The sequence below is a fragment of the Spea bombifrons genome, chromosome 8 (genome assembly GCF_027358695.1).
Source record: "Spea bombifrons isolate aSpeBom1 chromosome 8, aSpeBom1.2.pri, whole genome shotgun sequence".
Classification (NCBI taxonomy): domain Eukaryota; kingdom Metazoa; phylum Chordata; class Amphibia; order Anura; family Pelobatidae; genus Spea; species Spea bombifrons.
Window position 1 is genome coordinate 3,091,295 of NC_071094.1, and position 26,666 is coordinate 3,117,960.

Below are 26,666 nucleotides of genomic sequence, written 5' to 3' on the forward strand. Positions count from 1 at the left end.
CTTCAAAAGGAAAAACAAAAAAAGACAGTTTTTATTCTTCTTGGCTGCCGTCTTCCTACATCCTCGTTCGGTTTGTAGGCGATACGGTCAGGCTACAACTCGTCGGACCTGATCACGTGAAACAGGGTGACATTGTAAAGGACCTGGTGGCCATTGTTCCAAGCGTACAGGGCCCTGTCCTTGGGATTGTAGTCTAACATGGAAATGTGTGAGTATTTGTTTTGGAACGGGATGTCAATATACTCGTAGCTAGAGGTATTGGTGTGGTAGGCAAAATGCACTTTGGTTCCACCGGAATACCCATTGGTGGCGTAGAGAGTTCCACAGATCATGAAAGCTTCACCAGCACTTCTCTTGGGGTAAATTGTGTTCCAGGTCTTGAGTATCTGTAGGGTGTTGGGGTCCAGCTTGCTGATGACTATGTTGCCAGCATTCTGATTGGTGGCATACACCACCCACAAGCCATTCTCATCCGCCATAATGTCGATATCTGATTGGCCTCCCCAAGCGTAGTGGTAAACGTTAGTGAAGCCTGCCGAGTCCAAGCTTCTGGTCTTCAGTATCACCTCTGATTTCAGGTCAAACCTGATAATGATGTGGCTTTGGAATTTGTTAAAATAGATGGAGCCATTGTACACAACCTGTCCTGTTCCGGACCACGGATGCGGGAGTCGATGAGAGGTAAAGTTCTCACCGTTCTTGAAATCGTCCATCGACCGGTACTCCCTTACAAACCGGTTATTGTGGTAGCCATCCATATACCAAACCTACGGCACAAATGAACAAAGTGATTTCAACAAGTGACTAAATTGAGATTTATATTGAGGCTCTATAGTGTAAATTGGCCGGTTGGGTAGATCAACCGACTGAAGGGAAGAACGTCTTTACTCTTTACATTTTGATAAAAAGTTACTACTTACCCTGTTATCTCCTTCTGGAGCCAACGGGTCCGTCATCCAGGAGCCGAACCTGGAGCCAGATGCCTTTATTGTGACCGGTTCACTGATCCCGGTGAGTTTGCCACAAGCTGGAAAAAAAAAATGGTGACGGTGAGATGGTGGACTGGATACGTCTCCATAACTCACAGTCAGGAGCAGGTCGGCCGACTGTTGTGCCAGCCGATGGACAATCATAAACATATGCACGTTGAAGAGCGGACCATCTGGTTAAATTGGGAAGACCCAAACCTAACTCTTTTATGTGTGGCCAGGGGTGGGATTTTGGAAACAAGGTCAGGACTGGTTGGTAGCTACAGGTTTTTACGCATCACTAGGTCCACCTCAATGGTCCTCTGCCTAACGCTTTCATTGAAGCTGCTTCTGTGCCATCCACCTGGCAGCCTCATTGCGCATGATGGATGAGCGCATTCCATGTAATCTTTTGTTTTGCATCCAGAATCTCTTTATTTCCATGCCAGTTGGCCGATCCACCAGAAATCATGTTTCCAGCCCACCTCCGGTTCTTTGAATGCATAGCGAGCCCCACCTGTGCTCTACGTGAGATGTTTATCATGTGCGCTCCCCATCTCTCTCCGTCACCATGTGGCAGGAAGCTCAATTGAAATGTCACCGGGGAGGTTTAATTAATATCTCATGAGCTTTGGAGGAGGTGGCACACAAATGGCAGGTCCAATGTTGCATCATGTAATATCTACACACGGCATAATTAACGGTGTTGGACCTGGAGATTTATTGGTCTCCAATAAAGTATTTTTTTTTTAGTTCAGAAAAAAAAATCTAATTTTGTCTGTTTTCAACTAAAATTATTTTTCTCAGCCAGTAGAAGATCAGCTCAACGCAGATTTAACCCCGTAGATACTTTGGCCATAATGGCTCCACATTCTATCTGCCCGTTGATACTTTGGCCATAATGGCTCCACATTCGATCTGCCGGGCTTGATAAATTACCGTTCCTTTAACATTTAAAAAAACATTCCCCGTCTTTAATAATTCTCTTTCTGATCCGAGCCGCGGAATACGATGCTTTTATCTATTCGCGTGTAATTCATGCGCACGGAACAAGATGTTTTATTAGGTACGGACTAAAGGGAGAACGTTACTTCTTCTAGTTTTTTTTTTTCTTTAAAGAGAGACCATAGGGGACGCATAAACCTCCTCATTTGCCGGTCCTGTATAATACCAGTCCGGTAACGTGCGCTGGAACTGATTAAATCCTTCGGCATACAGTGTAAATTATGTATGTCTGAAGTGAATTGGAATGAAGACGTAGTCAGGGAGATGACAGAGAAGGTATTTGAAGCTAATAGGTGATCGGGGGCAGCTCTGTATGAATTAAAAAGGCTGCCTGGTTTATTTTACATCATATCTCATCATCAGTGAAAGGGAACGTGTCACAATGCTGCTTGCGTGGTGATCTCCCCGCTTTGCCTGCTTCCACGGATTAACATCACCCTCTTCCCTTCTGTTCCTTTGAACGCCGCCCGCACTTGTCCTTTTGCTCACTCCCTGTTGATGCTCTTTTTACTCTCATTGTGTGGTCTCTTCTATTGCTCCCCTTTAACCCCCGCTCTTCCTCCCGCGGTGCGTGTTATTCTCCCAGCTGTGTCTCTCCGCTTATCGTTTTATCTATTGTCCCAGTCACTTTCATCTTTGCCTTTTTTCATTTTAGTCATATCTATTGTATCTTCTCACAATGTCCCCATTACTTTATGCCATTTAAATTCCATTATTTTACCAATCTCATACAACTTGACCCATTTTTTTTTTAACCACTTCCACTTGCCGCCTCGCCTGTCTTCCCTTCCATCCCTGCTCTTTTCCATTTCCATTTGTTCTTTGTTTTCCCCGATTCCTTTAATTTCCTCTCTGTTCTCTTCCATTCTCATTTTAATCTCTTCCATTCCTTTCTGCAAGTGTCCATTCCCTCCTTCCACTCCCTCCCTTCCATTCTCTCTCTCTCCCTCTTTTCATTTCATTCAGTTCCTTCCATTACCTCCCTGCTCTCTCCCATTGCCTTCTCTTTCTTTCCCAGTCCACCTCCACTCTCTTCTATTCCCTCTCTGGCCTCCTTCATTCTCTCACTGCTTCCTTGCATTTTAGCTCTCTTTCATTCCTTCTCTTCTCCTTTTCATTCCCTTCAATTCTTTCCCTTACCTCTCTGCTCTCTTCCAGTCCCTTTTCTCCCTTTTCTTTATTCTGCGCTCTCTTACTGTACATTTCTCCTTTGCTCCCTTTGCCCCACTTCCATTACTTTGCTCCTCTCTTCCGTTCCTTCTCTGCTTTCTTTCATTTCTCTGCACCTCTTTTCAAGACCTGTCCTGTTCTCATTTGATGTAATTCTTCCCCTGCTCTCCTTTAATGCTTTTTACCTAGGCATTCCATAGTCACATAAAGACTTAGCAGGGTTCTAGGTACCGAATTACAGCCCTGAGCTACCCCTGAGCACAGGCGAAGGGAGACAGTTAGAGACATTGTACTCACCCTTCATGTAGTGAATAGCAGATTGCGCATGTCCTTCAATTGCTTACACAAGTCTTAATCCACAATGAAAGGTGTTCCTTCCATTTTTAAACAGCTCCACAGGAAGTGTCCCCTTTAATGTTAACAGTCCAACAGGAAGTGCCCCCTTTAATGTTAACAGTCCAACAGGAAGTGCTCCCTTTAATGTTAACAGTCTAACAGGAAGTGCCCCCTTTAATGTTAACAGCCCTACAAGAAGTGCCCCCTTTAATCTTAATAGAGACTTAACTTGAAATCCTTTTTATTGAATGACTTTCGCTGGAGAAGAAATCTCTGATGTCTTATATAACTTTCCATCTTTTTCCATGTTGGCCCAATAAAAGATATCAACGTCAACAAAGGAGTCTTTTCTCGTGGGCTAACACGGCTATATCCATTTTCCGTTAATATTAACAGTCCAACAGGAAGTTAACACTTAACGTTAACAGAGGAACAGGAAGTTTACTATTTGTTGTTATCACTAGTTGCCGAAAGTCGAACAGTGCAGCACAGAAGCTGCCAGAATTGATTTTTGCATAAAGAACCGGATCTTCCAACTACCGCAAATGTATTTTATAACTGGCCCTTTCTTAACTGTTTAAGCGCTGAGTTGTCCACCTTAGAGGGAACGCTTCCATTCGGTCCGTCTGTTCTGAAGGCTCTTGCATTTCATTAAAGGAGTGAGAAAGTTTTGTTGGCCTAAAGCCCCTTTTGGGTCCTTAATCAGTCTCTTTGTGCCCCCAAATGTTTACCATGTTAACCCTATTCCTAGTTGGTTTATTTTACATTATTATCTTCTAGATTGACAGCAAGGACGGACTTTGTCTTTTGTCAACCTGAATTACTTTTACTTTGTAAACCAAGACCGACCAAAACAGGGCATTCCTAACCAAAAACTTGCACATCTTCTCTACCACCGAATATTGTGTATGAATTATATATGCGTAGTCAAGTGCTAAATAAAAAAAAAAGTGTTTTCAGCGGATAAATATTGAACCAGTTTCAGCATCGGCTCGGGTTTTGGCCGACGCTGTGGTTTTCAATAAAGGTGACCTCTCCGGGTGGTCACGGTGGTGTCAGCAAGAACAGACATCAAATCAATTTAAAGTTTGGCTCAAAGAAAAGCACCGACAAAGGTCACATTCACGAGGATATTCACCCCAACCTTACCAATTGAGAGGTAGTAGAATCTGGAGCATAGGGGACTTCACTATTTTGGCATTCACTGTAATTAACTTTTAGAAAAGTTAAAAACTATCCACGCGTGCCTAGGCATTGCGTATAAAGTAATGAGGTTTAAGATATTTTAATAATAGCTTTTCAGCTTTTTGATAAAAAATTAGACTTAAGTTTAGATGCTTTTCTGGTAAGTAATACGGGCTGTAAAAGTGCAAGCAGTAATAAATATTATATATATATTTATGGAATAAATCTTTCTTGGGATTTAAAAAATGTTAACACGGCTTATCGAGAATGTTTATGGTGTTTGTATTAATGTGTAGCGGTGTTAAGGGTAAAGATCCGCTTTATATATTGATATTTGAAAGGAGCTGTCCAGATCAGCACCGCTAGGCATTGTCCAGTTTACACCTACATTACACTGTTAGGATCTGACCAGTTCGGCCCTGCTAAGAGCCAACCAGTTCAGCACCGCTAGGCGCTGTCCGGGTCAGCACCGCTAGGCACTGTCCACGTCAGCACCGCTAGGCACTGTCCAGGTCAGGACCGCTAGGCGCTGTCCGGGTCAGCACCGCTAGGCACTGTCCAGGTCAGGACCGCTAGGCGCTGTCTGGGTCAGCACCGCTAGGCACTGTCCAGGTCAGGACCGCTAGGCGCTGTCCGGGTCAGCACCGCTAGGCTCTGTCCGGGTCAGCACCGCTAGGCACTGTCCAGGTCAGCACCGCTAGGCACTGACCAGTTCGGCACCGCTAGGCACTGTCCAGTTGAACATCGTCAGATCGAAAATACCCTGTGTATCTGAGAACGCAGAAGGCCGTCTGCCCCCCCACCCCAAGAGTGTGTCTCATGCCTACCTAATTTTTGCATGCATGCACGGAGCCTTTCTTCAAGATTTGACACTCTGCTCTGCAGTTCCTCGTAGTCATAGGCGCCAATCTCCTCCTGTAGCTCGTTTAGAACTGACGTCAGATTCTGGACCTCCTCTTTAAATTGCAATACCAATTTTGCATCGGCTTTGTACTCTTCCAACACTGGTATGAGAGGCCTAAGTTCCTCCATTTTCGCTTTTATTGCCTGCAAGGTTAAAATAAGCTGGTTCAGAGCTCTGCATGCAAAAGTTTTTTAACACCCTACCTTGTGCCTGCCTGCCCACCTTACCTGCCTGCACTCACCTGCCTGCCCACCTTACCTGCCTGCCCACCTTATCTGCCTGCCTGCCTGCCTACGTGAGTGCAACCGTGTTAACCCCTTAAACAGTAACCATGATGCATCGAATATATATATTAAACAGTCTGCAATACAACTTATTTGGGAAAGGTCTTTATTAGTCATTTTTTTTTTCCAAATGCAACATCTTAATTTTTTTGTTACATGCTTTTTAAAACACATACACAAAAGATTTCTTTTTAAAAAAAAATATATTATATGCATTGACAAGGTTAAAAATTCTTCGTGAAATGCCGCTACATTTGCATGCAAAGGAAGATTTGTATTTCAACGTATTCAAGGTTCCTTAGTGATAAAGCACTAATTGGGAAGATAAAAATTAAAAAAAGAAAAAAAAAATAATAATGATAGGCGCCAAAATGCTGTGTGTCTCTCTGTCTCTCTTTCATGGTTACATGGGAGTAAACTCTTCATTCACTGCAAGTTAAGTTAGCCCTGTAAGTAAAAAATATGAAATAAGAGCTAAGGACTAATCTATCTGATAACAGCCATTAAAACACAAATAATTCTCCCAAAATTCTACACCCCGCCCCAAAAAAAAAAAAAAAAATACTGGGATTTTAGATTTTTCCTGGCAGAGAATGGGTTAAGGACGGAGTGATGCTATTAAATAGTTAATAGCTTTCTGGAGGGGAGGAGCTTAAATGTGTATCGTTTTAAAACATGGAGTCTATAACATCAAAGAAGGAGCTGATAGGAACCTAGAATTTGACGGCAGATCGGCCCCAATTCGGCCCCCCGTCTAGTCGCCCATTTCCCCTGCTGTAAAGACTCGAACCTTAATCAGTCGTTGGTCTCGTCTTAGATTTAGGAGCCGTATGTCTATCCCATGCATGTTTAATACCCTCACTGTATTACCCTCTACCACTTCTACTGGGAGGCTGCTCCGCGTATCCACTACCCTCTCAGTAAAGAAGCATTTCCTTACATTCCATCTAAGCCTCTGACTCTAGTTTTAGATTCTGACTCTCCGCTTCTAACATTTCTCCTTAGAAGCTAAATATTATTTAGTAAGTGCTTTAACCTGCATGACACAAACTTACCTGTGAAGACCCCCCAGCTCTAGGGTTGGACCATACCACTCGGGGGGTGAACTAGAAGCAACCAATAGCTGGCAGGAAAATGCCCAATCACAATGAATGGGAGTTCTTTCTGGGTAAATGGGCATTATAGTCACGGGGCGGCCGCCGTGTCCCTCTTAAAATTTGTTACCGGCTTCTAAGCTCGTTACTTAGTAGCATTAACAATATGCGGTTGTCCCGTCAGACATTCTGGAGGATCAGGCTGTGCCATCATGATCCACAAACAGCTTAATTAATAAACAAATTGATCAACTGAAGCTAAAAAGAAGGCATTTATTGAATTTGTTTGCCTGGATAAGGCAGGATTATCCGATTCCTGCCTGCTCCACGCTCCATAGAAGGATCCGCGGCACCGGAAAACCTTCACAAGAACTTGCTTTCCTCCCAATGGGATCAATTAGACTCAAGGAAGTGGCGCCGGTGCCAAAAACGTGGACTCCAACTTTAACCTTAACTCGGCTGGTAAAGCATCTCTAATTCTCTTGCCCCTCTACTCCAGAAATATCCTAAAGGACTAATACCGCTACTCTTCCGTCTACTATCTATATGAACAAGCTGTCAGAACCCAAGCGTTCTAGACATTCTACTCCCTCCCCTTACGGCAACGACCTTCTTAATCGAAGACCACAAGGAGAAAGCGATTCTCCGAGCCCCCCTGGAAAACACCGCGTACAATTCCAAATCTCTTATAGGGAAATATTAACCAATTGGAGTCGTGGCCAGCAGAACTCTAAGCAAATGTATGGAGCAAAAAATAATATATAATAATAATAATAATAATAATAATAATAAATAATATTAATAATAATTATAATAATAAAATAAACTATTCTAGCTTCCTCGTTAAATTAACTCTGTAATTATTCACAGTTATTTATATTAATATTTTGGACAAATATTAATGGGTCATCAATACAAAGATGGTGGCCCTAATTGGATATCCGCCTATGGCCTATTAACTCGTCACATATACTCATGTTGGATATTCTATTATCTTCTTTTTCCTTATTATATTATTTTGTCGTTTTTCTGTTACTCTGGATTTTCCATTTATTTCCACTTTATGAAACTGAACACTCCCCCCCCCATTAAAGTACAAAAGGCTTTGCTTTCCGCGCCAATTCAAACGACGGCTTTGTTCAGCCATTCTTTTTTTGGAACCTAATAACGCAGAACAAATATACCGCGTCCAGGCAGCTTTGCGCTCTTAACGAGGGGAATGAAGTGTTTTACGCGCTCCAAAAGCTACAGAGCTTGTACTAAAAAGGAGTGCATAGAAGAAATGAGTCGACCACTCATAATTACTATGCTGGGTACAGAACCATTATGGTAAAATTACTAAAATCTGGCCCAAATCTTAGAATTATTGTCTTATCGGGCCATATTTCTCACGCATACCTCCCAACACCCCTGGTTTTCACAGCACAGTCCTGATTTTGCAGCTTTTGGACAGCGAAGCTGTGGAGATCTCGCAGAACCCACAATTCTCTGTTTCAGTTTCTAACGGACCTTTTCTAAAACCTTATCTACTAAATGGCGCGCACAGCTTTTAAGGTATTTACATTTTCGGGGTTATTTAAAACTCTACTTAATTAGTCAAGTTATAGTAAGGTGTGTTATTGGCACCTATATCTGATCTGTATTAACCCTTCTTGTATATCTTCTTGTATACACAGCAATCACCAGATGTTGGGGGGGTGGGGGTGTAATTACTGATTCATAATAGAATCCGAAAAAGACTAGATTTAAAAAAAAAAAAAAAAAAAAAATTCCCAAAGGAAGTCCTATATAATTCTCGCTTTTCACGTCTCGCTTGTTATTTCGTTTTCCTCTTTAAAAACATTGTACGTTTTTTAATTAATTTTCCGGGAACAAGCAAAAAAAAAAAAAACATGCCAACTGGTTTAATTTGATTTCTAGACTTGAATGGTTTTTGCGGTGAAATTCCATGAAAAACATTCTGTTTTGTAGCAATTAGAATTCTACTCACTAAATGCCTGAATTCTGTTTTCTACTCAACCTATTAGCTCCGAGAAACACCATTTGGACGTCTTGATTATTTAGTCAGCCTCACCGTGTTTGCAGTCATTCCTCCCTAATTAACGTCTCACGCCTCATTTGTAGCGGGAGCGGTGCGTCTTGTTCTCTTCATAGCATTAAAACTGGCAACTCATTTGTCAGACCCTTGGTGGATTCCACTTCTGATTCCACCATCCCCCCCCCGGACCATGGCGGAAGCGGAGAAACAATTCCCGATGTTGGAATTAGAAGTAGGCAAAAGACATCGATTGGGGTTAGCGTGAAACGCCGGGTTTTGAGTGGAAACTCCGACGCAACAATTACAACTGTCCGTCCATAGACATACGGCTCCTGAATCTAAGACGAGGCCAACGACTGATTAAGGTTTGAGTCTTTACAGCAGGAGAAACGGGCAGACTAGACGGGGGCCGGATGGGGCCGTTCCGCCGCCAGTTTCTATGTTTTATCTATATTCCATTATTAAATTATGAGCAACAACGGTATTTTTGTTTTAAATATCATGGGACTTGTTAAGAAATATAACATCTCCATCACTTCCTTATATCTGTTAGAATTGGGATGATTTTCCAATTTTCTATAACTCCCCAGCCATTTCTGTTTAAAAGTCAACTGAAGCCCGGACCAAACCCAACTCCAAAATTTGCTTCAACTCCCTTTACCAAAAATTATTTTTCTTCACTGTTTTTATCTCCTGAATGTATCTTTTATAAAAATTTGCTGCCTTATGCCAATAAAACTGAAGAAGGCCGCCATTTTGTTTTCTAACTAAGATCCTTTTAGGGTGGCAGACACTGCAAAATTATTAGTTTCACTTAATTCTCTGTCTCTAAATAATTATACTATAAAGCTAGAACTAGTTCTTTTCTTGAAAATGAATTACTAATTTGCTTTAACGGCACAAACTGGGATAGAGAGCCTAAAGGCCAATATCCGAGGACCACTCTAAGCGTAATGTCTGAAGGAAGACATGGACGTTCCCATCTAAATTTTGATATTTTTGAGCAGTATGGGCTTTGTTTCAGAACCAGTACAGAACACATTGTACAATTAGTAAAAAGTATTTTTACCCTACCGAAATGCCCAATACCCCCTTAATGTGGCGCCATGGAGCCTGACTTGGTGGCCTATAGGACTTTATAATTCTCATTATATATATTATATCTTTTTTGGCCAGATTATTAATACATCACATAAAATATTGTGACATTGTGTGGCAGAATGGGCTGGATATAATCGTTTTATTGGACCTATTTTACAATATTGATAAATATTGATATTATATTAATAAATTAAAAACAATGGCGGGGTAGAAACCAAACGCTCATTGTTAGGTAATAGTCGATTTTGGAAAGCTGGCTTCATGGAATAGGGTAATTACTAGAATATTTAGTATTTAGTTTTCTGTTTACCATTATCTTAATATTTCCCCAGAAAACACATATTAAGTATTTGACGTCTCGAGAGTTCTGGGTTTGTGAGAGAGGTGTGTGTTGATTGGTTGTCGTGTAGCCAATCAGCATCATGCCTGCTCCTGTATGCAGAAGTGACATTTACATGCGAGGGACCCGTTACGGTTAATGTCTCCACGAAGGACTTAACTTAATAACCTCATAAACATCTATATATAAAAAAAAAAGATCTCAAAAAACAGTAATTGTAAATCAAAAAGTTCATAAACAAATCAAGAAATGGGTAAATAAATGCCTTTGATTGCCCGTGACTCGCCCCTGTTCCGTTTTCTTGGTTTTTATCCCTCTTTATAGTGATTCTGATAACTCAGTCCCCCCTGTTACTGGTTCTGACCTGTCTTGAAGCAGATTCATAAATGAACAAGTCCATCAACTTTTGTTTTTAGCTTCTAATGCTACAGAGAAAGCCTACGCACCTTAAACTGCTTGGCCTGGTGCTGTCTGTGCGTTTCCTCCACTTGTTTAAATTTAGATTCCAGGCCCTTCATCTGGTTTTCCATTCTTTCCACGTATTGCAGGTCCCTTTGGGTCCGTCTGTCCAATACCTCGATTGACTGGGACATGTTCTGCACCTACAACACAAAGAGAACTTTCTAGGAGGGAAGAACGACTGTATCACATGGCCATCGTGGAAATTGTTGGATTGGAGCAAAGCCACCGATGACCTCGAAACAAGTTACCCGTATAGAATGATTATGTAGTATGAGTGACAGTTGTCATTGAGTCCTTGGTAACCCAGCAAGGGGGTTAGAAGACGTGTTCTTGGAACTGGTCGGAACATCTTTCGATGATACATTGTGGCACGTGAGTTCCAAGAACAATTCAAATGTCTGAGAGCCTACAGAAACACTCTACCCTATTTAACATAAGTGTATGGAGATTCTTCTGCCTAAACCGACCAACCGAGGACCTTTACTAACCAAAACGACATCACCTACAAGGCATCCTACATGGACCTGGAGGACTTAAGGAGCCCATACTTTATTGCTTTAAAGCAGTTGTAAAATTCATTATTTCAATACTTTTATCATAGGGTCTGGGCTTATTGGGTCACCTTATAAATGTCTAATAATAGGGATAATATGGATATAACTCTGAACAATAAAGGTTTTTCCAAAAATGTTAAGCAATTTTCACATAATCCAAATTCTAACCCATGACAAGGAACCTTGGGCTTCATTTAAACCTTAAACCTTGACAACATACTTTGGAACCCTGTAGCACTTAACTATTTCGATGGGTGAACTCAGTACAGGACCATACCAAATCATTAGAGTAGAGAAACTTCGAACCGTTGGCCAACGTCATCCTCTCACCTTCTCTAATAGCTGCCTAAGTTGCTTTGTCCGGGCGTCCCGCGAGCACATGGACTGTTGTGGCGCCACCACTGTGCATATACACCGACCCTCGTTATCCTGGGCAGAGCTATAAACTTGCCATCCTTCCTCCGGGTTAGTTGGTAACACCTAGAAAATGAACAATAACATAGAGAAAAAGGGGTCGAGACAATGACAGCGACTTTAAATGCTTTTGGAGATAAGTGAAGGTAGCATTGAAGTGGCTTGGTCACCGTTAAAGGTCACCGTTCTAGAACCCCGTGTTCTGGAGGTCAGTTGAGGATCCTGACTCCATTAAGCTCTGCGGAACGTTATGTTACTGTCCATGAAACTTTGTATCCGTTCTATAGTCAGGAACGTTTAGTAGGATGAAAACCCAATCCCATACATTTAGGAACGGATAAGTGGGCATTAGAGCTCTAAAAAAAGTTAAGTCTGCTCCAACTTTAACCCTTTGAGTGCCAAAACGTGCTCTACCACCTACTCCTCCACCGAGAGTTGAAAATCAGTCAATCAAAGGGGAAGCCATCAGGACCAGCTCGACGTCCCCCCTCTCCTTTAGATCTCATCTTTGCGCCGGAGTGGCTTTGCAGTGGCTAAAGAGTTAAAGAGCTATTACTCAGATGTACAAGTTCTCTGAGTATTTTCAACGAGCGGGACTCAACGGGAGGAAAAAAAATCTTAGCAACCCAATATCGCAGGCTGGCGGCCAAATTGATTTCTGTCCTGGCACGGACTGGAAATGCTAAGAGCTTCAGAAAATGAGCGGATTCCAAGGCACTCTTATGTTTCTGAGATGCTGCTCAGAAGATCCAGCAGAAGAATAATTAATCGGTATCACAAAGCGTTCTTGCTTATTATTTTTTTTGATGGTCACCAGAGGACCCATTTCTGATCCAAAGTGCACCTGATGTTAGTGATTTATACCCCGATACAATGTATCCTCTGGGGCCTGTAGAGATTTTAGTGGTTAGCCGGCGTTGGGTTCTCCAATGCTCCAAAGCCAACAATGGGGTGGCTTTATGGGTCGTAGGATCTCATCGCAGCCTCCAGATACTTCTAAACATGCGCAATAATAAACCTCTTTACTTCACTTCTATAAATACAGCCCAAGGAAGCCATATAACCGCTCCATTGATATAGATTTATTGCTTTTCTCATCCCTTCTTTTCGTCCCCAATAAACAATTCACTATAAGGATGGGGTTTAAATTCTAATCATCTCAATATCAGATATCAGACCAAACATCAGATAGATAAACCAACTCTGTGGAACACATCCCTCGCCTCTACGGCATTCAAGAGGTTAACTGCCGAGGGGATAAGGGGTATTTCTCAAATCTCATAATCAAATTTATTTATTTTTCTCTGTAATAATTCAGAAAAATCAATCTTATTTTAGGTGGAAAGCCTCTTCCTCCATTAGGAACCCCCCTACATGTATTTATTTCGCCTTGGTGGTCTTTGTATGTTCTTTGTATGTTCTTTGTATGATATACAATTGGCTTTTTTTTTCTTTATTTCATTGTAGTCTTGACTTGCTACAAATGGCATCTCCTTCGGCAGGTTAGGAAAGAACTCTTCTGCCGTCTCTTTACTCCACCCCCCCCGTACAGAAATACCCCCCGTGCCCTTCTGTGAATGCCAAGCTCTTCTTACGATTATGCAAATGATTCCTGTACATCGGCATTTAATGGCTTTTTACTCGACGATCAAATTTAATGAGAACTCAAAGTCGAGGCGCAGACCTCCAGACCTGCGATGCAAGGACAGAGAGGTGTTCGGCAACTCAAGGCGCCGACACCGGCAATCTACAGAATTCAGACCGGTCGATAAGCGAGCTCCGGCAGTCACCGGTGCGGCGGTCTATGACCCCCTCCTGGCTGAGCGTTATGGGAGTCTTAGTCCGCAGCAGCTTGGATGCCAGAGGTTACCATCCTTGAATCTCAAAGGACGCGTTACATGCAGATACTTAATGAACACATTAGACGAGCCCGTTAATATTAGCGCTACCTCTCTATAAATAAGCCGCTGCCATTTAATCTGCACCCAGGGGCATATCATCTTTTTTTTTAATGTAACAATTCAATTTGCCGTTAACCCTTGCTTAGCAGTTCCACTTGCTACACGCACTCGATGATGACCCCGATATCGCCTTAAGTCGAGCGATACGCTCTTAACAAAGACCCTACGTCGATTATTTTATTTTTTTTAAGATAAAATGAGGTAGGGACTTACGCCCGTGCTCCGGTCCAGGATCCCGACGTTGGCCGCCGTCAACTTGGTGGTGTTGAGACCCACCAGAGACGGCAGCGTCTGGGACATCCAGTTGGTAATCATCGCCATGGTGCTCAGGACAACCCCGATCTTGAGTAAAGGCACAGACATCTCTGCTTGGAGTTAATCCACCAACCCTTCATTCTGAACGAGCCAGGCAACTTGCTTTCAGCGGCATGGTGTTCGCAGACTCGTTATGTGCCTTCCAGCCTTCGAGAACAACGCAGCGCTTCCTGGACATGTTTTCTGCTCGGAGAAGGGCAGGCAGGTCAAAGGCTCAGGTGGAAGACACTCGGGGAAGCCAAAAGATGATCTAGAAGAACACCAGCTGGGACTGGGATTCACGGTAAAGGATGATGATGGGGACCTGGGAATTTTTTTTTCTCTCCCTGGACCTGGATCGTACGTCTTGGGTTACAGAACCTTCACAACTCCGAAGATTCTATTCCGGAATGGAGATGATATTTAAACAGCCTTTTCCCCCGGCCGCTGGGAGCGAGGTCTCCGGATCGTCACAGAGCCGTGCAATTGACATGCAACTAACTCGGTAGCTCGGCTTGGAATGGATTAGTCCTGGGAGGAGGGGCGGAGGGGTTTGGTGGAAGGAAACGCCATCTGATGTCAGAATTTTTTTTTTTTTTTTAATACCATCTTCACGACGCCTCCCCCCCCCCACACCCCAAACACACACGAACATTGTCATGAGACTCTCAAAGGAAAGGAGCATTTGGGGAGAGAGAGGATATTTAAACAGAAATTAATCCCTGGTTAAATAAATAAAAAAATAAAAAAAACCAGAAATCACGCGAGCTTTTATTTTTTTTTATTTTTAGCGTAGGCTCAGCGGAGAATTTGAGAATCAAATTTATACATTCGGATGTATCCAGGGGGATTTATTTGGGATATTATTTTAAGGAAATATACACACATTTTATGCAGCACCATCGTAAGAATATTTTTTCAGCATATTTATGATTTTTTTTTAAATTAATTTGTATAATAACACCGGAAGCCCCTTTTATTCTGATTATCACTGTACGGTGTATTAAATTCTGTATAATTTTATATGCATTTTTAATTTTTAAATATATTTATATAAATATATATTTGTACATATTTACACATATATATACATATTTTTTACCACTTAATTTAGTACTACTATACAATTTTTTAATAATTATTATTTATTAGTTTTTTGTAGACAATGCGTCAGAAAAAGGAAGCGCATCCTGATTGTTTAGAACAATTTCTCTATTATTAAAATGAAATAATTCTCACAGTTTTGACTCCTTGTCTCAGCATTCCACTTCTTCTGCATTACTTCTGGACTGATGACCCTGTACTATGTGACTTGTTACACTTTTGAGGCTAGTTGTCCCTGGACCCAGTTCCCCGTCTGTCGATTGGGATATAAACCCAGAACACAAAATTAGAATTATTTCGGGTGGAAATCAACAGAAGGTTGTATTGCTACTTCCGTTCTGACCAGCCTCCAACTCACGGATCAATACGATTACTGTGTACTTAGGGGATCTGCCTTTCCTTAAGTGTTGATGGACTGCATTTTAGCCATGATCAATCCGAAAGTGCATTTTAGTGAATTTCCTAAAGGGAATCTATGAGCAAAATCCCATGGCAGTACTGCAGACGGGAAGGTTTAAAAGGCACTAATGTGAATTAACCGTTCCAGTGCCAGGCGTCTGGGACTTTTATTTCAGAGCAAAGGGTTAAAACCACCTGGCTAAAGAAAAAACCCCATTGTAAACCAGCCACTGCTCACACTAAGAGCAGCAAGCACACAAAGGGTTAATATAGCAAGCCATGCCTTTGGCTATACTGTATCAGTCTATTGATGCTTGGAAGAAAGACAAAGGCCGTTAATATACATTAATATACATTAATATACAGTATTAAATGACTTATAGTGGTCTGTTCCTTTTTAATGGAAAGACAATGCCTGCCAGTAGAGTTCTACTGGAAGAAATCTAAATCCTTGTGTGCCAGCGCCATCTAGTGATGCTTTCACATATGACACTTTTAGAGGATTTAGCAGGGCTGCTTTTGTGTTCTGTGTTATGCTGAGATAAGAAGGGTGGTAGATAAGTGGAATAGCCTCCCAGCAGAAGTGGTAAAGGTTCATACAGTGAGGAAATTTAAACATGTTTCTAAATTGACCATCTGAATTATTGAGGGTGCGTTACAGAAACCTTTGTCAGTTAATTAGGTTATGCGTTCAGACCCAGCCTATTTCTGTGCCTTAGCAGCTGGCTTCTCCTAATCACTATGGAGAACATTCTAATCTCTCAGGTCCAATTATTATTATTTCAGGAGGAACTGTCACACTTAAACACGCAGAGCGTCTCGTTTCTCAGGGCGCAGCTTATTTCAGTCTCTGCTTGATATTTTGTGGGCAAAGGGCACAGTAATAGAAAGTTTAAACCTCCCGATGCATTTAAAGAACAGCAGCAAATGTCACAATATAAAATCTAACTCTATGCATTTGTGATCTGATTTTCTATTATTACAGGTGTTTTAAAATCTTCACTTAGAGTGCAAGCTCTTCGGGGCACGGACCTCTTTTCCTACTGTATTCATATCTATCACACCCTGGTCACAATGCCTTTATGACAACTGTACTTATCACACCTGCCCTTTGTTATACCGTAAACTGCAAAGCGCTAAGTACATCTGCTAAATAAATAAAATATGCATGCGCGACTACACTGTTAAAAAAAGAAAACAGCAAAAAATAACTTAACTCAGCTAGAATGCAAGCGGAAATTTCTCAGAATCATAGTCCTGGAGTCTGGAAAATTGGTTACATTGTATACATTATGTTAGATTCTGAATTACGGCTTTGGCTTCGCTGTACAGTTTAGAGTATATGGCGCTTTCATGATGTTTGCAACTTTTTGCACCCATAAAATATACATCGAGACGAAGCAAAGACGGCGATGCAGCTTTGAAAGCTCACTAAAAGCATTTTAAATGCCCCCCTGTGTATAATAAAGCATCGGATTTTGCCTTCACCCTGTTCTCCGTGTGTTAAAGGGCTCTATGGCAGCTTCCCAAGCAGAAAAAAAGCAAGAGAGCATCGGCTACAGTTTAATTTTTACCTTCCAAGCATGGGTTTCGGGATATTGGCTTGGAGATTAATGAGTAAAAGGCCATTTACCTTACTAAAAGGGTGGTAGATAAGTGGAACAGCCACCCAGCAGAAGTGGTAGAGGGTAATACAGTGAGGGTATTAAACATGCATGGGATAGACATACGGCTCCTGAATCTAAGACGAGACCAACGACTGATTAAGGTTTGAGTCTTTACAGCAGGAGAAACGGGCGACTAGACGGGGGCCGGATGGGGCCGATCTGTCGGCAGGTTCCGTGTTTCATTCTAAGGGAAGATATAGCTCTCTAGTAATTCTTGCTGCCCAGAACTTGGATTGGATGAGTGAGCCTCGAGTGCACGGATGGGTATTTATTTCCGACGGTAACGATGGTAAAAGCTGTTGATGCAGACAGACAGATGGCCGCCCTTTATCAAAGTCAGATATTTCATTTTTTTCGGGAGGTTTTACACGGATCGGAATTGGAAGACATTTCAATCTTCTCCTGACCTTAGTTGATTGATGAAAAACGTATTTTTTTTTTTTTCATCAAAACTTTTTTTTTCATCAAGTATTTCTGAAAATATATTTTATATTGGATGAAAACTATTTGCATTTCAGCCATCGCTGCCACGGGAGACTCGTTTTTGAGTCCGTTTAAGGGCAGCTGATCATTTACCCTTCCTTTATCTGCAGACCCGGAGGCCGCCATTGTTGTCAGTGATATTTTGGGTGACTTTCCCATCTTAAACCCCACACCGAGCTGATGCTTTAAGGCAAGGCTAATGAAGTCCGTTCCTCCATAGACTTTCATTAGTCAGAGAGTCCAGCTGGGTGAATAAGACTGAGCCATTCTATTGTTCCCCACAGGCAGTATGATAAGGAGTCGGGATGTTTGTCTAGTAGATCGGGGCTCAGATAAGAGCGAGAATCATACAAACGGCTAATATGCAGCTGCCTGAAAGCATTCTATTACAAGGCAAATACTACAACAGGGGTAAAATGAAAACAGCCCAACATTTCTGTTGGCCGGCGTGGTGGGATTGGGACATGGCCAGAGTGGTGGAGTTGGGACATGGCCGGTGTGGTGTAGTTGGGACATGGCCGGCATGGTGGGGTTGGGACATGGCCAGTGTGGTGTAGTTGGGACATGGCCGGCGTGGTGGGGTTGGGACATGGCCGGTGTGGTGGGATTGGGACATGGCTAGTGTGGTGGGATTGGGACATGGCCGGTGTGGTGGGATTGGGACATGGCCGGTGTGGTGGGATTGGGACATGGCCGGTGTGGTGGGATTGGGACATGGCTAGTGTGGTGGGATTGGGACATGGCCAGTGTGGTGGGATTGGGACATGGCCGGTGTGGTGGGATTGGGACATGGCTAGTGTGGTGGGATTGGGACATGGCCGGTGTGGTGGGGTTGGGACATGGCCGGTGTGGTGTAGTTGGGACATGGCCGGCGTGGTGGGGTTGGGACCTGGCCGGAGTAGTGTGATTGGGACCTGTTCGGAGTAGTGGGATTGGGACATGGCCGGTGTGGTGGGATTGGGACATGGCCGGTGTGGTGGGATTGGGACATGGCCGGTGTGGTGGGATTGGGACGTGGCCACCTGTCCTGCTTACAAGAAGATCCAACTCACGGCGCTCAGCTTTGCGGTGTGGCAACTGGTTTCAGAGGATCTCCACAACCAGCTGTTGATCCCCACTAATGGTTCCACAACTCTACACAACTGAGGGCAGAACTCCGTAAACAAAAAAAAAAGAAAGTTTAGGAACCGATGCGTTTGAAGCCGGTCTTAAAACTTTTAGCAAACACAATATTGCCCAGTTCAGGATCATACGTAGTATATACATGGAATGGCATTTTGGCCGTGTTGGTAGGACAGTGAAAATTGCACGGACATTAAACGGTTTGCTTAGACAAGGAATGGGGAAAATGGTTTGGCCGTATCTGGACTTTAGTAAATGACCCATCCTGGAAAGCACGGATGATTATCAGGCAGAAATAATGAAATTTAAAATGCATTCCGATAAATAATGCAACGGAAAGAAGCAACCTGGCCGGGCCGGGGGGGGGGCATCTAACCTCGGGGGTGATGAATAATTTGGGCCATTATGGATGAGTGCGTTTTCAGCACAGATGTTTGTGGTCACCGTCACCCCTCGGGAATGCCACCTGCCAATCATTTCACAAAGTCACACAATGCCAAGTGGTAGCGTTTCCAGCAGCAGAATGATGATTGGCACACGTTTCCCAAGAGGCTCTGTAGCAGCTGAGGCTTTAAGTTCCCCGAGACATTTAAACGTTGTGATTAGCATACTTCCCTGCCATGCTTCCCCGTATGTTGGTAACGTCTCACTGATAACCCTGACGCCCTCGTTCCGTCCGTCTAGTCTGCCCGTTTAGCCTAACCTCTACCACCTCAGCTGGGACGCTGTTCCACTTATCTACCACCCTCTCAGTAAAGTAAAAGTTCTCATGATCAGAGATGTTAGTTTTGATCCTCCTAGTTTCTATAAGGATAATTCATGGTCATTTATCAACAATTGCTTAGAAATGAGCTAAAGCCTAATCGACAGAGATCATTCTTACAAAACATCCATGAATGGTGTTCTTCTCAATTAATTATGCATTAAATAAAGATAATTGGGATGGGTGGAAGTTCTGTTGGATTGAAAAGCTTCTCGCCGCTAAGTGCTAATTCTGGCAATTTACCAAAAATGGGTGTTTCTCCAATTAACATCAGAAAGGAGTCTTCTGTTATTTGGTATGAAACTGGATAAAGACCACAAACTATTTACAGGGTTGCCGCCTCCTAAACTGATAACATTAAATAAAATACCTTTTTTAAATTAAACAAAATAAAATTGTTCATTATATCTATCTTTGGGGCACAAACCCATGAGCCCCCTTTTCCTCCCCTGATGCCATTCTATTTACCTCGATGTCCCTCTCTGCTCTCCTGATGCCCCTGTCTCCTTCCCTGATGCCCCCTTAATCCATTGATGCCCCTTCCTTCCCCCTCTGAGACCTCTATTGTCTCTCTGTGATCTTGCTCCTCACCTAATGCCCTTCTTTCCTCTCTTGATTCCCCTCTTTCCTCCTCTGATGCCCTTCTTTCCTTTACTGTGCTGCTCTTTCCTTCCCTGGTGCCCTTCTTTCTTCCCCCAGTGTCCCTCTTTCCTCCCCTGATGCCCCTCTTTCCTCCCCTGATGCCCCCCTTTCTTCCCCCGATGCCCCTCTTTTCTAGGAGGTCAGAATGTTTGCTGGGTATGAGGGTATCGCAGGGTTCTACAGCCCTAAAAGCCCCGATAATGTGTATAGAAACAGCAGGAAACGGCTTTATAAATCAAACGGGGTAAATAAAATCTTCTGTAAATTGAAGTCCTCAAAACATTATAGCCGACGTACAATGATCAGAGGATCGAAGAGACTGAGAGATTCCAAAATCAGAAGCTTTTATCAACAAGAATGGAAATGTTCTTTTTATAATTTGATTACATTAAGAGTCCCGGCTACTTGGTCCCAGACGGTAATAAAATTATCATTCTGTGTATATGGAGTATAAATCCTGCAACGGCTTCACCGTGAGTTTAGGGTGGTAGGAAGGAACCCCCTACAGCAAGATGTGCCCTGGTAATGCAGCCAAAGCCTGGACCATCTGCCCTATGTCTTATCCTAAGCTAAAAAAAACCCCCACCAATGTCGCAAAGTGAAAAGAAGTCTTAACTCCAGTCAACGACCTAAGAATTCAATATATGACCACAAATGATGTGGCTGGAATTCCACAGGTTGCTTTAGAAGGAAGAACCCTACTGAGATCATCAAAGGTTCCTCCAACGTGGTGACTGTATTCGAAGCCCGTTGGCCGTTAATGACTCTTGTGGAGTCATCAAGGGTTCGTATATTCAATTCACCAAACTTAAGTAGAATTCAGGTTGGATAGTTAGTCTACTGAGTCCAACCAGAATTCATCTCTGTTGAAGGTAACTAACCCATTTTTGGTCTACCCAACTTGGTGTCAACAGGAGCTAAGTAGACATCACCCCTAGGAAGTGATGTGCATTGTCTAAATAAGAAGCATCTTTAGATGGGGTAAATACATAAGTTTTGGAGATAACCATTTTTCTTTCTTTATGAGAGTAAAGAAACAAAGTTAATTTCAGCCAATAAGGAACTTTCATCAGACGAGATCCGTTCTCCATAAAGAACTGACCAACATTTAGCATTTAAGTAAGCATCAATCGTTCGCGTTACTTTGGCTTTTGACCAAGCGCTCCACAAAATGAGTTGTATCATTGGTTGCCACGGTTAGCAATCATTGCCACCAAAAGCAATGTTCATAAACAGCCGTTGTGGAGCATGCCGCGATGTAGAACGCAGAAGCCTCCTTACATTTTAATCCAGGAAGGAGTACTGGGCTTTTGCTCTGTTTGAGTAAGGATAAGCGGCAATAAAATGTGAAGTCATGACTGGTCAACCTTAATAAGATGAAATCCTTATCGTAGGATTGCAGCTGACAGCCTCATCGAAAAAAATAAGGTTACGCAACTGGAAAATGGAAGTGAGGATTCAAAGTTCATCCCCACTGGTTTCCTCATATGAATCGATGTTTGGTTAGAAGAAAACTAGGCTACTTCAGAGAGTCGATACTACTAGAATTCCTCCCAAAATGTATAAATATCTCCCCAAAATTGGGTTTTGATAATCGAGTCCAACGACCAACACATTCCTGGGTTTTTGTCTAGTTGGTGGGTCTAAAAGGACACCTGGAAACTAGTTTACATATTCATTTCACAACCTAGGAGTAAGTATTCCTAAAGATGTAGGTTGGCACATTGGTTTCAACCAATGGGGATAGAATAATTACTCTGTTTGTCTCTCATTGGCTACCCGGTCGAGTCCCACCGAACGTCTACACAATCCTTCAATTCCCAATACAGGATATTTCAAGAGACACAAAAATACTCAGTAGCCCTTTTTTTCTACTTTTTTCTACCAAAGAGCTTTATAGAGTATTTTTTGGATAAAAAGAAATGTTACATTTACCTGAATAGTCCTTAATTGTTTTGGGATAATTAAAGATGATTATAGGATTCAGTCCTTTGTTTGGGGGTTGTTAAGATAGCGTAAGAATACCAAAAACGATTAAAATGTGTAGAAGCTCTAAAGAACGTTAATTAATTAGATTTTTTTGGGGGGGAACGTGTCGGGGATTCTCGAATTCTCAGAGCCCTGACTGACATCCATTTAGGTTTCGCTAGAAGTTTTCGGCAAACTCAGTAGGCCTGTTTCCAGAAGACCTGGATGGACGAAAGTGGACCCAACGAATGATACATTTTGGTAAGTTGTAGAATTCTAGAACCTCCAAGCCGAGAATACGGAAAAATGGATGTAGCCATATTGGCCCAAGAGTAGATGGAGTCTCTACTCAAAGTTGATTGACCAACATTAATAAAAATTAGCTTTGAAGACCTCATAGGGCTCCTCTGACATCTGAAGAAGAGACCTCTGGGGTCTATGAATCTTCTGTGACCCCATATCTTCATCTATGGTGGCCGATAGACAAACTAGCTGTCCAGTACAGTACATTAAACCTTGCAGGATATTGTTCATTGTTTAATTACAGGTTAATTAGAGAAAGCCTGAACCTCTACAAGGTACTTGAGCCTCCAGAATTCTACCCCCCCCATTATTAAATAAATATTAAGATTATGGGAATGTCCTGACGTGTAGCTTAATGAACTGTAGGAGACCCTAAAGACCTTCACAATATTCTTTTTCTTACGTACAGACTGGAGGCCCATGAATAGTAAATGTTCCGCCGTCAAGCAGGTACAACATTTACCAGCCCCCCCCCCCCGGTCAGCAATGGTCTCCAGCAGTCAAGAGGTGTTTTTTGGGGGCAAATAGTTAAAAAAAAGATATTTTACACTAAAAGAACTGAACACAATGGACACTTTCCGAGCTAAGAGTAATTAATGGGCCGGTGCCCAAGTGCAAGTGGGGCATAAGGACACAAAAGGTGGTGAATGGGCAATTATGAGGTGTGGGTGGAGCTTAGTAAAAAAAAATAGGTTCCTTTTTCAGAGTTTTGGTTTTTAAACTGGAGCAAACCTGCCTATCTTCCTTAAGGAGTATCCTCGCAGTGCCCAGCCAACCGGGGGCAGAAAAGGACGCCCAATAAAATCAGTGTAAACTCTTTATGCGCCAGCACAGAGTAGGGGGGTCTTAGCAGACCCCCAAAGCGTTCGCCAAGCCAGCCCTGGAGCTGACCGCTGGTAAGTAGATCACGTGTGAGTAGATGTGTTCAGCCAAACACGGCAAAAAAGGGGCAATTGCATAAAGGGGCATTCTGCAGAACCCCCCCCCCCATGCATTTGTAATGCAATGTCATGAAAGTTCTGGTGTATCTGTAGCTTTAATTTAACTCTTTCAGTGCCAGTGAGATGATCCACAACACTTAATACAGTCGACTCTCGCGTAATCGAATTATCGGAATGAATTATCTGCATGGCTTATACTGTTTTAAAAGTATATAACTCCGCACTCTCCCACTATTAGCTAATCATTCCAATTATTTATTGAATTTACCCACTTCTGGCGCTAGAAGAGTCTCAGACGTAATTGGTCGAGAAACGACCAATCAAAATTCAGATCAAATCTCCATGTTTATTTAATGGCCACAAAAGTCAGCCGCCGGGGCTAGACGGATCTCCCTGAGCGCTTCCTTCGCTGTCTCACCATGTGCAGCGCCTTAACCAAAATGAATATAAATGTTGTACCTCCTTGCGAACTGGTGTGAAACTCTGATAAGTGGGCCGTGTTATAGAAAAAAAAAAGATACAGAATTTAGCCTGAAGAAGGCACTCGTTTCCACTCTTTACTCAGACAGTGCCTGGGAGAAGCACGGAAATGCCTTGTTCAATGAACTGAAACGGTTAAACTATTTTCTATAAAGACCTATTTTCTTATAATTAATTAATATTCAAAAAGGGTACATTTTGTGCCCCCCCCCCAAAAAAACCAGCACAATAAAAATATCAGGAATTTTGCATTTTTTTCCTATTTTTCCGCCTGCATTGCCTTAGTTAACCCATTAGCGCCCGATAGGGCCGATATTCCGGTTTCGGCTGATTTCCGCTATGCGCGGCTTGTTCGCCGGGGCGCTGCGGCTTAGAAAGTGACTTTGAAAAATGCATTGCTACAAAACCCCAGGGCTCCGTTTCTAGCCTCAAAAAGCATCCGGCGCCCCGGCAGATAGCAATTTTCCCAACCTCCGCCCCTCCGTGCCTCTCCTCTCGGGCGGCGCGGTGCCGTGCTGTGGCGGTTGTGAGCGCACAGGCTGTGATATCGATCCATATTTTGTGCGATGTGTGATTGTGTATAACGGGGGACCTGGTACTGTATATCCCGTCCCCGGGGGAAATTCTCGCCTCTCTCTCTCCCCCCGAGCTTCCTCTGATGTTTTTATCGTTAACCCAGCTGTTTACCAACAACACGGAAAGAATTCCAAGCAGTGGCCGGTTAGGAACGGATCCCTGTCCAACTTTACACATGCGCACCCGCCAGTTATACTAACACTAACTGCACGCCCTCCCAAACTTCACTTCTAAATTGTAAGATTTGAAATCTTTTTTACTTTTTTAAATACAGTTTTTTTAGAAAAAAAAAAATCTGGAAATCTTATACGTCTACCCCAAAAAGTTTCATTCTAATAATCGGACCATTATATTATTATTATTATTATTATTTTTATTATTATTATTATTATATAAGAGCACAATAATAGATTTTGTTTGTAAAAATGACCTTTCTGTTTAAAATTCATGGCTGACGAGTTTTCCCTTTTCTATGATAAAACAAATATATATACCGGTATATTAAATAGGGGATACGTTTGGAAACATTGACCCAAAAGTAGATATTTTGGCTGAAGTGACTCAAACTTAAAGTGATAGCTCCATGCGCATCCCCGCTTTTCTTCCCAAATCCCGGACCCCCCCATATATATAATTGGGTTCAGCACCTCGGTTTATCGGGGCACTTTCTCCCTTTAATCTCGTTATAAAACGGCAAATCTCCTTCCCCTTCACTCCAATTCATCTAATCGAACTAATCTGCAAGGATCTGATCTGCCCTCAGCGCCGCGGAGTCACCCTCCACCACCACCAGCCCCCCCAGCAGCTAATTACCCCCCTGGATATCCCAGCTGGAGACTTGGAAAGGACATTTAAATGTCAGAGTCAATCCAAAGAATTGTAAATTGAAAGCAGAGGCATTCGTGTGAGTGGCAGACGCACAAAGGTGTAACAGCCGACGTGAAGGCACAATCCCTGATGCCTTTGTGCCGGTCGGACACAATGTATCGGGAACATCATGCCTTCCTAGGGATTGTGTATCGGATACGATGCTCACAAACCATGGAGATCAGTCGTTAAATAAGGTGGGGGGTCTCTAAAATTCTACAAACGAAGGAAATTGTAACAATTGCTACCTTTGCACCCACACACACAGACACACATTCTACCCCTGTACTAAGATAACCCCTTCTTGCTGGTCGTACGGCTCATACAATAACCCAACAACGACGCGTTGGCAAGAACGTGGGGGGCAGTTTAGAAGCTTCAGTTCCAAACTGCCCCAAAGGAGACGACCGCTCGCGATACCACGAGCCACGATACGGAAATGTTAAAAATCTGAATAAAGATTCAGACCGAGCCGGCGTGCGGTCCTCTCGTTGGGTGGTCATAAATCACTTTATCGAATGGGTGGAAACCAAAATCGAAATAATAAAAAAAAATAAAAAAAACGGGTCGGTGGAAACCTTACTTGAGTGAGTTCCGTGCCCATCAAGATGAGGAAGAAGAGGCTGATGAGCTTGCTTGACGAGTGCATTTCTTGATGCCAGGTTCAATCGAGTCAATGGTCTTTTTTTATTTATTTTTTTCCCTTTTCTTTTTTATGTTTCCTTCCTTTTTTTTTTTTTTAACCGCGCTTCCCGGTCCAGCCTTTTGTCCGTAACCCGGTCCTTTTTTTTATATATTTTTTTTATATAAGGTGCGTTTTTCCAACAGTCCTTTAGGAGACGAGGCAAGGAGTCTGGGTTGTAAAGCACCCAATTTGCATATTTATTCTGTGCCGGGTCCTTCGCTCTCTCTTCTTCTTCTTCTTCTTCTTTTTTTTCTTCTCGCTGCTATATATATATTTTTTTTTTCTTTTTTCTTAATGGCTTCCTTGATTGAAAGGCATTTGCAAGGAGGAACTCAATGGAGCACAAAGGGATGGTGTTGCTTTTGCCAAAAGTTTGCCTTGAAAGGGAGGGCAGAGAGATAGAGAGGGAGGAAAAAAAAAATGCAGGAGAGGTGCTTGCAGTGATGCAGCTTGCGAAAAAAAGGTAGCACAATTTTTTCCTTAGAGGGCTGATTTTCTGCCAGGAAAAAAAAGGGAAAAATGTAAGCCGAGATCTCATTGGTTGTCGTACGCTCCT

General features: G+C 42.6%; 1 protein-coding gene across 2 annotated transcripts; it reads right to left on the reverse strand.

The window, feature by feature from the left end:
- Positions 1-45: 45 nt before the first annotated feature.
- On the reverse strand, positions 46-26,666 carry OLFM1 (olfactomedin 1). 2 transcript variants are annotated; one of them, XM_053473529.1, is made up of 6 exons: positions 26,009-26,666; positions 11,772-11,921; positions 10,872-11,027; positions 5,492-5,711; positions 921-1,027; positions 46-767 (listed from the first exon to the last, which is right to left on the reverse strand). In XM_053473529.1, exons 1-6 carry the CDS (start codon positions 26,072-26,074, stop codon positions 93-95), a joined length of 1,374 nt encoding a protein of 457 aa, XP_053329504.1. In that variant the 5' UTR covers positions 26,075-26,666; the 3' UTR covers positions 46-92. The 2 variants fall into 2 exon arrangements, with proteins under 2 accessions (XP_053329504.1, XP_053329503.1); XM_053473528.1 differs by lacking the exon at positions 26,009-26,666 and adding an exon at positions 14,030-14,612.